General features: G+C 36.7%; 1 protein-coding gene across 3 annotated transcripts in view; it reads left to right on the top strand.

Moving 5' to 3' along the window:
• Positions 1–16115, top strand: part of LOC121327955 (cell adhesion molecule 2-like) — a 597798-nt gene that overhangs the window by 540925 nt on the left and 40758 nt on the right. For all 3 annotated transcript variants that reach the window (XM_041272338.1, XM_041272337.1, XM_041272336.1), the window contains one exon: positions 14950–15111. In XM_041272338.1, the coding sequence (XP_041128272.1) occupies positions 14950–15111 (162 nt within the window). The remainder of the gene's footprint in view (positions 1–14949; positions 15112–16115) is intronic.

Raw genomic sequence — 16115 nt, 5'->3', positions numbered from 1 at the left:
CCAACTGCAGCTTTAACACCATTTCAAGCAGATTATTAGTATCACATTTTACTACGATGACTACTTCTAAGAATATGAATTTAGCTTGTCTAGTGACCCCGGAGATTGGTTGTGCCTCCATGATACATCATCATTCGCTTGCACAGTTTGCATTCAACTTTTTTTTGGTCATATGGGCATTTAACAAAAAAAAATCCCAAATAACAGAAAGGGTTTGAGACATATTTTTCAGTACAGTTTACTCTATGCAATGCTTTGCTATCGAGAGGGTGAATGAGGAAATTAAAGGTTTGCCTCTGGATAACATGAGGTGGAGGTGGGAGGGGTGGGCGGTGCTCAGTTTTCGAAATTAAAAAGATTCGTGTTAGTGTATATTTTGTATGCTTCAAATATATTCTACCATAGCACTTATTTTACATTGTCTTGTAAACTAGGTATTCAGTACATACTTTACTAAAGCACTACAACCACTGTAGGACCCCCCCCCCCTTCCCCTAGTGATTTAGATACTATACCCTAATACTAATACTTTAATACAACTTTTGTTTACGTAATATGCATGTGGAAGGGTGGTGGGTAATTCACTGACACACGAGACAGAACAGTTGTACTTGGAACACCACCCAGGTGCCCAGTTTTATTTTTAGAACTTTTACGGTTTTACCCGCAGAGGGCACTGTTGTCCGTGGGCTGCCTATCAACAATGATAAAAACAGCACCACGGAAATACCAAAGCTGGTAAGTGGAATAACTGTGGGCGCACTCACAGGTGCTCAAAATAATATAGAAAACAGAAGGCGAAAAGAACAAGAGAAAATAAAACAGTAATGAAACTACAAATAAAAGGTGCTGCACTTGGCAGTGTTATCCTGGTCACCGCTACCCGCACGACCCAGATCACCGTCCTACTCTGTCGGCTCCATGCCTGCTCTAAACAATAGTTCGGGGTCTGCCCAAGGGTTCCCCGCTGTCACTCTCTGACTTGTTTGCTGTTCCCAGCTGGTCTCTCCATCCTCGACCAGCGCTTCCGCGCACACACACAGCGCGTCTACAAAGGCAGACCTGAGGAAACAGCAGAGCGTTATTTTATAGGACCAACAATCCCCCAAGACTCGCCTCCCAGCCATTCAGAGAGGGGGAAAGTCCACACACCCACTTTCCCACCTCCCCATGTCACTGCCATGACTCACAGGCGGTTGTTGGATGACTGCCGCCCTCTTCCTGCAGCCCTGTGGACACGCCAGCAGTGTCAGCACAGATATCTCCCTGTTACAATGCATTATACAAATCCAAAGATACCATTTTTGCATGCAAGTGACATTTAATTTATGATTTATAGTTTTCATACATTGTCAAACAGTTTCTGTTGACCTGACCTTGTCAGGTGCATGACACCACCTGACAAACCTTCAAAGATTTAAAACTACCGTTGAATTCCTCGCTAGTGAATGAACCTTCGAACACAGCCCTACAAGAATGCAAGAAAACCTGAAGGAGGGAGGAAGCTGTATTAATTCTAATGCAGACGTGATGATTAACCAACAATGTCTACCTTCTGATGAGGCAGAGTTCCACGAACATTCTCTCACACGACAGCCAGCCCAGGTTTTTGAGTTAAGGGTCCCCTTTGTGCTGACAACGGGACTGCAGCCGATCACAGACATGCATTTGCAGGAGAGTCCCCATGGGTATTGATGGACTATGTGGGTGCATTGAGATAATGGGCAGTGGGATGGGAATGTGTGCCTGTGATTGGGGGAGCACGCATGATGGAGCAAAATGTAAGCCTGTCAGAGGGAGGGGCTGGGTGAAGAATGAGTTTTGGAGCTGTGGGAGAGAACCTTTTATTTATTTATTTATTTATTTATTTATTTATTTATTTATTTTTTATTAATTACCAAGTCAGACGCGCAGACTGCCTTGTGTGTGTTACTAGCCTGTTTATTAAACCCTTTTTACATATCCTGTGTTTGTTATTGTTTATTGCATTGTTTTATTGAAATTGCTCGTTCTTGTAAAATAAATACTTGCCTGGATTGCTTCCTTTACCTCCACCTTACAATATCAATTTAAAATTGTGTTGCAACATAAGGAATACCAGTTTTAATTTTCAATTAAACATCAAGCATTGCAAACATACTGACAGGAGTCAGTTGTGCAGTTTTTTTTTTTTTTTTTTTTTTTTTTTTTTTTTTTTTTTTTTACAATATGCATTGGAACCAGATAGGCTTTCCTGAGCCAGTACAACAAATGAGACATGAGGACGTGGATCATCCTCATCACCAATGTAAGAAAAAACAAAGTTAATATAAGCAAGTTCTTTGTTTCTTTGAGCTGCAAGTATGATACACATGTTTTCATTTTGCATCCATTTTAACAACTGTTTTCAAAATTGCACATAAAATGTCACCTTATGCTTTATTCATTTAAGCAGAAGACTGGTAATAATAAAAAAAAAAAAAACATTGTTTACTAAATTACTACTAATGATTTGTATGCAAATTATACTTATTTTGAATATAAGCATAATTAGTTGAATAGTGAAACTACATTTTAACAGTGTGCACTAAACGTCATATTTTTTTATTGTTTGGTGACCCATCAGAAACCTTTCCTCGACCCATATTCGGGTCACGACCAACACTTTGGGAAACTGAGTTTGTATCATGTTTGTGTTTTCAAAAAAACATTTCGCACACAAACCAATAGACCTTGTCCATTGGTTCTCCAGTCTTCTAAATTATATTTTTGCATGCTCTGTTGGTCTACAACAGAAATACAATCCCCAGTGCTCCCCCCCACCCCCTCCCCACACACACACTCACGCACACACTCACACAGCTGAATGACAGCTCCAGTGCGATAGCATAAGTTTTATAAAGCGGGCTGAAAGACCTACAATCTCTTCAAGAAAGAGATTCATTCAGCTCTATAGCGACAGGTTCCTGACTCTTTGGAAAGAAATGATTCATATCATGTACAGAAGTGTAGAAATTGCGAAGGTCCCTGCTTAAAAAGCGTTTTTTTTTTTCACTTCGTGAAACTACTATCTGCTGCTCCGTGCTGGTTTGGATAGGTTAGGCCAGTCTACGGTATGTTTAAAATCCATGTTATATTAAGCATCCTGATAGGTGTTTAAGCATGATATCCTTGTTTTGATATATGACTCCTGAAAGTATGGAGATTTCTTCTAATTAGAAACCTACTCCCCCACTACAATGTTATTATATGTAGTCTTGCTCGTTTTCAGTTTGTTTATCAGGGCCTCACAAAGCAGCATAATAAATTGTGCTTCTTTTAGAACTGAGCTGATGACCTGCCATGATAGCGTGGGGTGGATACTGGTATCTAAAGTAAACAATAGGAAAGCATCAGGCATGATTGACACCCATTTGCTGGGATTTTCCTTAGCTTGGGTATCTCAGCCCTGGCCAGATTTGGTAATCTGCTGGTCAGAAGCAAGGAATACGGTGAAAATGATCACTTTAAGTAGCAAATGTGCGTGGTTTGTTGTTATTGATGTCTGTCTCAGGTTAACAAGCACTTCAGGTGCAACACAAAAAAACTGTGGTATTACTTTGGCATGAACTGAGAAAGCCCTAGGTATAAATTTCCAAACACTGTATTATTGTTTTGTTTTGCAGTAATTTTCACTGATGTTCTTTGTATAGCACAGGTGTTGGGCCATACTTTAACGTTGGAGCACTAACAATAAACAAAGCAACTGCAATGTAGTACAATGACTTGCTCTAAGATATTATATTTTTACAAATCTGATGGACCCCAGGAGCCAATTAAATAGGATATGACAGGTTCTACTGTAAACACCAAAGAATTAACCTAGCTATATGCAGTGAGATAGGTACAATTTATTTAAAAATAAATAAGTCTCTAGTTGCCCACTCAGGGATGTCAAAATGTAAGAAATCAGATATATACCATATGACTAACCTGGTCCTGGAGAGCCTCTATCCAGCAGGTTTTATAGGTGTCTTTACATCATCCGTGGCTAAAGATCTGGAACACCTGTTAATCTTGACTAATTAAGCCAATAATTGGTTCAATTAAGAAACTGAGAGATTGGTTTAAACAAAAACCAGCAGCCACAGTAGCTCTCCAGGACCAGGGTTGGAGACCCCTGCCTTATGAGTTCTGCATCATGTAGAACCTGAATTCCCTTCACAATTAATGACATTCACATAATGTGTCAGAAATATAAAACAATATTTTATTTAAGAATAAAAAGGATGCACAACTAATCTAATATAGAGATATTCATCAGTAGCATACAGTTAACTGATTTCTATGATCAAACGATTACAACAACTACATTATTATCATACATGGCTAATATACTAATATTAATTATGGTTAATCACACAAAGTGTCTACTTTGCATTAGTATTTTCAATGCTTGTTTATCGTTGTAATCAATCATGTTTCATATGAAATGCACAAGAATTAATTCAACTTCCCGATCAGAACAGAATCAAACATTGCACTAACTAATTTATCAAAATAGTTTTATTGTGTTAATTTAGTTTAGCTGTGATCTACCAAACTGATATGTTACCAACCTCAATTGATTCTAGATTCAAATTAACTCAGAAATGGGGCAGTGGTCAAATTCTCTGAATTTATTAGGCAACTACTTTGTGTTACACATTTCAACAAACAAATACATTTCTTGCACACTGTAAAACAGAAAATAATATTCTATTCCTAGAACAATGTATTCACTGAATTGTCAATAATATCAAGTTACTCTGATTGACAGTTCACTCTGATTCACTCTGATTTCCTGTGTCTTGTTAACTTGATTGTCCTAGCTAAGGACTGGCTTTTGTCAGTCCAGCAAGGGTTATGATCTGATGAAGGCCATTTGGTCGGCTTATCAAGAGACGATCTGAAGAGGAACTTTTAAGGCTCAGCTTCACAAAGCTGCATTTGTCTACTCTGAGCAATAGATGGGGAGAAGAGAAATATTAACTTTCAATTTTCTCAAACAAGTTTAAACAGTGTATATTACATCCAGTAATAACCTGATTTGACTGCACTATCCGCTGTATACAGTGCCGTGAAAAAGTATTTGCCCCCTGTCTGATTTTCTGCATTTTTGCGTATTTCTGACACTGAATGTTATCAGATCTTCAACCAAAATCTAATATTAGATAAAAGGGACCCTGAGTGAACAAATAATGCAAAATTTCAATACTTATTTAATTTATTTATTAAAGTCATGCAACACTCAATGCCCCCATGTGAAAAAGTAATCGCACCTTAGACTCAATAACTGGTTACGTCACCTTTAGCAGCAATAACTGCAACCAAACGCTTCCTGTAGTTATTGATCAGTCTCTTAAAGCGCCATGGAGGAATTTTGGCCCACTCCTTCATGCAGAACTGCTTCAACTCAATGACATTTGTGGGTTTTCGAGCATAAACTGCTCGTTTCAGGTCCTGCCACAACATCTCAATGAGGTTTAGGTCTGGACTTTGACTAGGCCATTCCAAAACTTTTTAAATTTCTTGTTCTTCAAACATTCTGATGTAGACTTGCTTGTGTGTTTTGGATCATTGTCTTGCTGCATGACCCAGCTACGCTTCAACTTCAGCTCACGAACGGATGGAGTGACATTCTCCTGTAGAATTCTCTGATACAGACCAGAATTCATGGTTCCTTCAATGATGGCAAGCCGTCCAGGGTGTGATGAAGCAAAGCATCCCCAAATCATGACACTACCACCACCATGCTTCACTGTTGGTATGAGGTTCTTACTGTGGAATGCAGTGTTTGGTTTTCACCAAACATAACAGGGCCCATATTGGCCAAAAAATTTCCACTTTTGACTCATCTGTCCATAGAACATTGTTCCAGAACTCTTGAGGATGATCCAGGTGCTTTTTGGCAAACTTGAGATGAGCATCCATGTTCTTCTTAGTGAGCAGTGGTTTCCGCCTTGCTACTCTGCCATGAATCTTGTTTTTGCCCAGTGTCTTTCTGATGGTGGAATCATGAACACTGACCATAGCCAAGGCGAGAGAGGCCTGCAGATCCCTGGATGTTGTTCTAGGGTTCTTTGTGACTTCCTGGACGATTTTACGTCTTGCTCTTGGAGAGATTTTGGCAGGATAGCCACTCCTGGGAAGATTCACTACTGTGCCAAACTTTCTCCATTTGGACAATATGGCTCTGACTGTGGTTTGGTGGAGCCCCAGAGCCTTTTAATCATGTGCATCTAGAACCTGAGTGCTGACAACTTCACTCTGGTGGTAAGGGCCAAAGTTAGTCAGATTGATATTGGGCAGGGCTGGCCCAAATCAGGTCTGATTGTTAACCAAAGTATTCAAACAGCTACCCTAATTTTCCCTTTAATTGGGTTGAATTAACTAGAGGGGCAATAACTTTTTCACACCTGAAGATTGCATGTTTGATTACCTTGCACACCAAACAAACGAAAGAAGCACCAAACTTTGGTGTCATTTTTTTTTCTCTTAGACTCCCTCTATATACTACTACAACCCACAAAAATATCTGATCAAATTCAATATGAAAAATGTGCAAAAATGCAGAAAATCAGAAAGGGGGCAAATACTTTTTCACGGGCACTGTATATTATAAATAATATATTCTAGCCTTTACTTTGATGCTAATGCGTCTTGCCCTATAAACCAAGTAGTTCTCAACTGATAAGAATTGAAAATATTGTCACAGCGGGGCAGTTGAGCCTGAAGATTATGGGGGTCTGGACTTTTGAGTTGGACCGTGAGGAAGAGTGGGAGTACTCCTGTAAATTGTAAATATTGCCTTTGTCAATGTCGTGTTGATTTGCCTGCATGACTGGAGTGTGCTGTGTGGATAAAGCTAATCTCTTTCTTTTCTCTCTCTCTCTCTCTCTCTCTGAGTGTGTCGCGACTTTGCCTGCTAGTTCTCTCTTTCTCTTGTCTCTCGTAATTAACCTGCTCTGTGAGACTGTGCGCCTGTTCTTATTGGTTTTTGATTATTCATATGTCTAACCGCAAAAATGGTCCAATTAAGAGTAAGTGAGGGCTATAAAAAGCCACTGTGACTAGAGCACGGGAAGAGAATGTGAGTGAAGTTTAACACCATTTTTTCCACGTTAAAAGAGCGTCTAGAAAATAAAACCAAAGGCAATTTTCTTTGGCATTAAGAGAAAAATGGCTTAATTTCTTCTGCCGCTGAGAACCCTATGTGCCCCATTACAATATTCATATTAATTTCATTTAATTGTTGTTTTATGGTGTTAAAAACAAATATTAAACATCATTGTGGACTTTTAGTGAATTAATCATGAACACATTGTATTTAAATCTATTTGTTGTTAATCATAAACATTGATAAAAAGAAAAAAGTACAATGGCAAGATTAAAACCCCTAATAAATTAAACGTGTATGTATTCTATTCTAAAAGATGGTGATTTGGTAACTTTTTACAACATTCTTCCAGACCTTATATTCTGCATATTCGGAAAACATACAAGGTTGGGCTTCCAGTTTCTTTGAATTCCTTAAGTTACCTTCTCATGCAAACAAATACACTCCTTATACCCATTTTATCAATTTTTCACTTAACCAGCACACGTTTTCTATTACCTGCTGCAGAACTCGGATTCTATAGCCCAGGGAATAATTTTTTTAGGGTAGCATCTTTTTTCCTTGTGCTATTTTTGTGCTGTCTTTGTCAAACATTGTATATACTTACAAGCTTGATATTTTAAAATGGTACTCAATTTCTTTAACTCTAGAATCACCAAGATTTCAGACTACATACAACCACTGCACCTACAAAATGTGCGGCTCCATTTTAAAACGGCTTCGATATGAAAATGAAAAACAAACAATCAGATACAACTCAATATTTTTATTTATGAACATCATACATAACATTTTCAGAGCAGAAATTCCATATTTACATTGAAAATTAAACTTTGTACTTATTTTTTTCAAAAAGACCACATATACATAAACATGAAAAACTGTAATAAAATAGACTTTACGCAATAAACTTCTGTGTAAACAGGTGTAGAAAGCTGTATGTACATATACAATTATGAATAACTAGTTATAAAAATAGCATAAAACAAACATATAACATAACTGACGCAACGTGAAAGCACTTTGAGTGAAACAGAGTTCAAAGGCTCTGTCTGTCTGTTCAGAGTTCTATTACAGCTTTCTCAGTACAATCTATGCAGAAAACACACTTTTGTACCAGTGCATTTGCCACAGACTGCCTTTTCGCAACGGGCACAGACATCAGAAGTTCTGTTTTTATTGCATTTAGCAATCTGGCATTGTCTTTTATTCCATGTGCCAGTTGGCCTAGTGCTGGCTGAAGGTTGAAGGACATTTGCCAGCTGGCTTTCATGGCTTTTATCAAAATGTTTCTGCCGTAGCTCCAGGGCTAGCTGCAAAATGAAGTCCCTCAGGGTGATTGTATTGCCGGTGCACTCCTTGTACAAAACCAACGCGTTGATGGCTGCCAGGTCGAAAACATTATAAAAAACAGCCACAGGCCACCAGCGAGGACCAGTTTTGACAGAATACAGTCGTGCCATTTGATCCAGTATATCCACACCACACTTTGTTGCATTGTAAAATGCAACAGTCTCTAGCATCAGTTCCGATGGTGACTAATTTGTGCAGAGAGCTTACAATAAGCAGGGTTTTTTTTTGTTTTGTTTTGTTTTTTACACAGGTACACACTCAGGGTGGCACAATCATTCTGTCTGAGGAGTGTATTGGAGCAGGGGGGCTTGCATGGCTTGATCTGTTAGTGGTAACTCTATTCAGAGGACAGGCAGATGAGAAAAAAGTAGCGTAGCTATATCACACTGTATTGTGATTCAATGTGTATACTTTGTGACAACTGCTAATAATAATAATAATAATAATAATAATAATAATAATAATAATAATAATAATATATCATGTGTTGAGTGATTTTCATTAGTGTTTCAGCACTTGACAGGAGTGTATACCTTCTTTCACAATGACTTTGATTTTATTACAAAGCCCAGACTACATCGTCAAATATATTGTACTGATTTCAATATGCCTCATAAACCACAGGTCTGGCGGTTGCAGAATCAAGTGCTTATAACTTATTCATTTTTACGATTCTGCAGCTGAAACACCGTATGGGTATTTAATTCAAATATTATAACACTTAAGAACGGACATGCACAAGATATTCACATACGCAGAGATATTTAAATTTCAATTGCAAAAGCCGTTCAAAAAGTTTTTAACCAATCTGGGTCCTATAGTACATCTTTAAAAACAAACAAAAAAAACATGTAAAGGAGCCATTCAGTTGAAGGTATGTCACTGTGAGATGAAGTAAAGTACATCAATGCTAAGCCATGCTTGTAACTAATTAGCAATAACTAGTTTTATCCAAATAGGAACAAATTGTAGATCTATAATTTATAGAGAAGTCAAACATTCTTGGCTCCAGTTGACCAGGATATTGATTGAATAAGTGTTGCGTAGAGACCCTTTAAATCTTCATTATGTTCTAATGCACAATTATTCCTTAAGACATGAAGCAGTAAGCCATTAGTCATAATGTGAATGCAGTCTGCAGTTTCTCTGAGAGGGAAAAATGTGGCTTCCTGTGCAGCCAGCCTCTAAGGGAAAATGTATGAATCAAGTGTTCTGACAAGGGGAATAAAATAAATTAAATTACTGTCATTACTGAGTCCCTTCCAATTTTATTACTATTGCATTTTCAAGATAAACAGTTAATGATGTACAACTAAAAAAACATTTTCTTTTAATAGTTTCCCTCACTTGTACATTCTAATTACAGTAAATAGGTTAGAGCGATAACAATGTTTACACTGATGAGCTTTGAATTAATGCACAACATCTGAAGTACAAGAGCTATTTTCCCCTGTGATCAACCTGGAGCCTGCGTGCATGGTGTTTTATTATACAATGAATGAGTGTAGGTGTTAAAGAGTCTTCAAATTTGCCTATTGCTTAAAGTCACCAAAATTGTCAGCCAAAAGTTACATAACCAATATCTCAGACATTAATCTGTCCAGTACCCATATCTGTTTCTATCACTATTATGAAGATACTATACGTAGCGAACCAAACCCTGAGGGATGTTATTACTGAACATGAGGCGTTCGTTCTGGTGTAGAAGTATCATACAAGACAAAATATCTCTATAGCATGTTCATATCATGCTGCCAAAGTAAAAATAGTGCATTGTTTTTCCTTGTATCTAGGCACTGTTGCAAAGACAGCAGTATGAAACGTAGACCACACAAATTAACATATATTTTTAATTGCATGTTTGTTCCTTTCATTGTTTTTATTGCATTTTTATTCATATTCATACAGGTGAAATTTGATTCAGAGTACATTTTAAATGAGGAATTTCCCAATGCAAATAGCTGGGAGGAGTAGACCAGACACATGACATGCCTTTACTTTATTTGCTAAAAAAAAACAAATTCCTATGAGAAATAAATATGAACATATTATTGGTTTGGACTTTCTATATGTATTTTTTTCACATTTTATAAATGCATCTGTGCTGTCACTTTGTCCTAAGAGTAATGACTATCATCAGCAATTCCTTATATATAGTCACTTGACTTGAATAATGAATAATTAATGAATTATCCTGTCAGCATCCTACTATGTTTGAAGAAACCTTTAAAACATAAGTAATCTTTTGAATGAGAAGAGGTCATTTGGCCCACAGAGGCTTGTTCCTTTTTAGTACCTTATGTTCCCACGGCTGGTATCTAATTACTTTTCAAATGACCCCAGTGTTTTAGCCTCTGAGACCTCAGCTGGGATTATTCTGTGAGAAACTGCATCTGAAGTTTTCTGAAGTAGTTTTTCCTGAACTATCCTCAGGCCCTGTTCCCTGGTATGAATTAATGACATTGGGTAACATTTACACCAGAAGGCTTTTGTATGGTACAGCTACCTCATGTCTTGTTCTCCCTGTTTGCATCATATACTGTAACCATGTTGTTAGCCACAGAAAACAGAATTAATTGGGGTCATAATCATTGCATAATGAGATCATAATTCCTCTACACTTACACTGTTGTGTTTCTACAATACCAGTCAGCCTGTATTACTACAGTCGGCGCTGCCTAATCGGAATACTGATAATCGGGATTTCTGCTGAAATGGGACACAACTCTGGAAGACGGTTCTTCCCAATGCTATTTATGTCGTTTAATTGGGAAGTCACTTTGTTTAACTCTTTGTAGTCCATTTATTCAGTGTTTGTGCATGTGAGGTCCAATTCCCTGTCCCAACACCATCAAAAAGCATAAAGCACAGGCCTCTAGTCATTTTTTCTCTGGAAAAAGCAGAGAAAACCTTTCAATGTCTGAGTGAGACCGATAGGAGCCTAATGATGCCGAAAAAAGAGGGGCGTATCTCAGCAATACAGATAGCCACTGCAACACAGAGATAACACGGACACAAACAAAGGAGATAGCTGCTTCTGCGTCCAGCGCTCAAAGAATGACATGGACATTTGCAGAGCTATTTGAGATATTATAGTAATAAAATAATTACTTGGATCGCATTATTGAGGGGCATGGTGATAAAATGAATGATCAGTAGAGGATTTATCAGTATGCATGACTATGAAGAGTTATGTGAAAAATACAGCAAACAAGGGGTGAGGCTTGGCTGGAAATGCAGTACTGAGTGTCCTTTTGCTATGCAGGGCCTTTTAAACCTGCTTTACTCTGAAAAAAAAAAAAAATTAAAACAGTGCATGTAAAATAAACAGCGCCTGTGAAAATAAATTGGACCTGACGTGCTTGACAAGCGCTGAATAAATGGACTGCTAAGGGATAATCATAATGCGATGTGATTTTATTCCTTTTCTTTTTCTTTAGAAACAAAAAAGTGTGACCAATGTGGTCTCAAATGCCTCTTGTTTAATTAGGACATCTGCTGGTTTGGGATACTTTTACTCTCCCAAGGCGTCGCAATAAAGTGTCTCTGACTGTACATCTCCACATCAATGAATGAGTTGCTTAATTATAATTATGCATTATATCCTGTCAGTTATAAATCAACTCCAAGCAAGAATCATTGTATAATATTATCAGTATAGTAGTCTCTGGCTAAGAGAACACCCCTCGGGAAGCAAGCAAAGTGTTCTTTCTTATAAGCAAAGTGTTCTCTAAGAACAACCACACTCAATATGAATCAATAAATAAATATATATATTTATTACTTGTGATGAAGCATATGCATCAACATATGAAATGAACTGAAGAAGTAAAAGAAAAGCAATACACATGTTAGAAAATGCAGCAGCAATATTCAAGACATGCACATTATTTAACAGAATGGTGAAGCAACTCACCAGAACAGGTGATTTGTGACTGATTCAGATTTTTTCACCAACTCAAACTATTTCCAACTGTGTTTTGTTATTTGTTTACATGCCATTTTGTAGTGATGAGGTGACTCATGGAAATCAGAATACAAAATGGGTCTGGAAAGATTTGATAAACCGATCAGTGTGCCTCAAGACACTTTCACGATGACAAGTACCTTTTGAAAAGACTAATTCAATTAAATAGCAAGAAGGCATGTTTAAATTTGTGTAGGATAAACATATGGTGGGGATTTCCATTTCACAAACTTTCAGCATGGTTATTTTTTGGGTTGGAATGCATGGTAACTCCCACTACCCTACCATCTATAGTGAAATGGAGACTTGTTTCCTTAGCATCTTTGGAATGCAATGAAAAATGCTGTGGAGTAGCCCTAGCTCGCAATGAGAAATACATGGACTGGTACAGTTGTAAAACAGGACTGTGCTAGCACACTATATATATATATATATATATATATATATATATATATATATATATATATATATATATATATATATTATGACAAAAAAGTGCCTGTATTGAAATCTTTGGAACTGACAAGTTCTGGCCCATTTCAAGCAGTTACTATAATGCCTCTTTTCCACTGCAGAGCCGAGCTGTGCTATTGACATCACACACAATGAAAGACAGTTGTTATTGATTATTGTTATTAATTAACACAGTTTGCCAAAAGATGTAAAAAAAAAAATGGTGCTCAAAAATTAATAGACCAATGGTACAGCTGTATCTTGTATCACTATATTTTGTAAATATATTTACGAATTTCTTTATAATCCACAAATTTTACAGATTTATATTGACTTATTGTGAATTAGTTTTGTTGAAGGGGAAAGATGTCTCGTTTAAGGATAACTGCTGTTTTCTCTAGAGTTGTTTTTTTGTTTGGGTGCTTAAGAAAAACAATCTGCATAAGAGCAAAGAGAGCCAGAGTTGTATGCGTGGTACAGCTGTTCGGTATTTTGTTTGACTATATTTTTGTAAACACATTTAGAATTTTTGTTTTTCACGCATTTTTTTCTTTATATTAACATAATAAAAGTCAAGAGAAATTTGGTAGAGTTTTGCGTTTCTGAGTATGTGAGTTAAGTGTACATAGCTGGTGGTTTATGTCCATTTGATTCAAATTGTTAGAAATTCAGGCATTAACTTTCTCATTTCTGAAGCATGACTGCAAATCGTTCTGAACACTTCTATCTGCCCACAGAGAAACTAGAGCTTGCACTTTCTCAGTGTCCCAAGGCTGTACTTTTCTCTCATCACACTTGTTGCCAGTCATGTTTGTTGTTTTTCTTTCTGGAGTGTACTGAGTGATGCAACATAATGTCGAAAATCCTTAACCCTGCCCCTGGCCCGGCTTGGTTCGAAGCCAACTTCAGATGTCTTCTGAGGCCGGAGTTTCACGGTTTGGTTCTAGCTTGGTTCGACAAATATCATACCATATATACCATACCGAGCCCTCAGATGTGCCAGTGGAGATGGGTGTTAGACATCAATAATTTGTACCTGTATTTCTTTAATAATAAAGGGGTTATAACTTGAGTTTTAAAAGCTGAGTAACTGCCACAGAACCTTGCTTTGATTGCAATACATTCAATATATTTTAATTTAATTCATTGCTTCCAGCACCGAATCACATTTAATCACTTTTTAATCACATTTAACCCAGCATTGTGTGCTGAAGATACTCATGTTTTATACACTGTTTCTTTATAAACATAAAAATGAAATTGATTTAGTCTTCAATGTTCTGGTGATTGAACTTGATTTTTAACCGTCATTATACTTTAAATGAAATGACATTTTGGCAATTGTTGGTAATGTCTTTTGTGCTACAGAAATTATTTAAAAGGAGAGTTGCAATTTACAAAGATGATGATTTTTACTGAATACTGAGTTTTCTTTTTGAGTGTTAAACAAAATAACAGCCATGTATTATAACGCATAACTACTGTAAAATCAAAAAATAATATTGAGGTTAAAAAAGAGCATAGGTACTCATACAACTGATCCATGAAGGCATATCCTGAGTGTTCTTGGAATGGCAAAATTTTGAGAAAGCCGCCACCGAAAGCACAATTCAGAAATCATGCAATTCGACAATCGGACCCACAAACACATGCAACATAGTTTGACAAGCAACATTTGTGCTACAGCAGCACAAATCACACACTTGTTTCCTATCAGACAATAAGCTGGGACATAATTAACCCTACCCACTATTAAGGGCATTCTCTATTTGTTGGTATTATATTATAATAATATACTTTTTTAGTTAACAAAAACGCTGTATTTGATATATTGGCTTCAGAATCATTTTTTTATTTGATTCTCTTGGTCAAGCATATTTAGGGGTGTCATTCAATATGTTTCCGCTGTTTTGTAAACTCCTTTGCCATGCAAAGGTTTTGTTTCCAGATGGAGACCATACATATGTGTGTTGTTTGTATTATAAACACAAACTATTGTTAATATTATGGCTGCACATAACTGATGAAGCTGTTTTTTTTTTTATCTTTAAACATAAAGGTGTAAAGGAAGTGAATGCCAGTGGAAAGACCTTCACAGTAAAAAGTATCCTGGAGCTAAAAGTGGACCGGAATGATGATGGAGTCACAATCACCTGCAGAGTTGACCATGAATCTCATAGCTCAGCACCACAGCTTGCTACACAGGTTCTTCAAGTTCATTGTAAGTAATCCAATATGTTATTTATCCTGCATGTGTGGGTATGGGTAGCGGTTTTAGATATAAATATAATGCAAGCATACCTTTTTATGAAAGCATAGCTTTTGATGCATAAAAAAAGATTGAAATATGAATAACACTGGTAAAAGAAGACTGCAGTGTAATTAATGTATCTTCTCATATGAACAATGACAATGCAATTTGATATGGGTGTAATTTTGCATTATGTATATTCGATATACTTCCTTTAAATGATTTATTGTGACATGTGGCAACACAGTCCACCAGAAAGGTAAATACATTTATAGTTGGTTTGAATACATGCTACCCCCTATCTCATTTACAAAACAGCTCATCATTTCATCTTATGACACATAGTTAGCGTCATTGAAACATCTGTAAAATAATAAAAATAAAAAAATCGGGTGGGTTTCACACTTTACATGTGGAATATGATGCATAGCAGTTCTGCTTTCTGATTAAGTTTAATGTCCCTGGCATGTATGATGAAACAGAATCTGTGCAAGTCAAGGTCACAAGTTAGCTGGTACGTTGAGAACGTTTGGGCAATCGCTTTGCTGACAGAAATAGTAGCAAGGTTTATTCACCTTGAAGTCATAAAAAGAAAAGAAAATTGAGGGAACTGGATGGTTCAAGCCATCTTTTTGTATACTTGGTTTTGAATATTCATAAGCTGATTTACCTTTTCTCCCCATTCCTCATTAACTCAAAATATGATATTTTCGTGTAAATATTTCAATTTATTTTTTGACTAAATGTACCTGTTGTATCCTAGGATACAATGCAGCATTTAAATCAAAATATTGTGTATTTTCTAACAAATAGTACTGGGAAAATATTGACTAGTAGACAAAAAATCAGTGAAGACTGTTCAGTCAAAAAAAAAAAAAAGTCCTGTAATTGTTCAGTTAAATTTCAAATAAACGCAAAGGCAGAATGCTACATATGTTGTACAATGTTGCCCAGCTCAAACTTTTAGTTTTAAA

This window comes from Polyodon spathula, chromosome 15 (genome assembly GCF_017654505.1).
Source record: "Polyodon spathula isolate WHYD16114869_AA chromosome 15, ASM1765450v1, whole genome shotgun sequence".
Lineage (NCBI taxonomy): Eukaryota > Metazoa > Chordata > Actinopteri > Acipenseriformes > Polyodontidae > Polyodon > Polyodon spathula.
The sequence above is the reverse complement of the archived record's forward strand: the minus strand, read 5'-3'. Positions and strand labels throughout refer to the sequence as shown.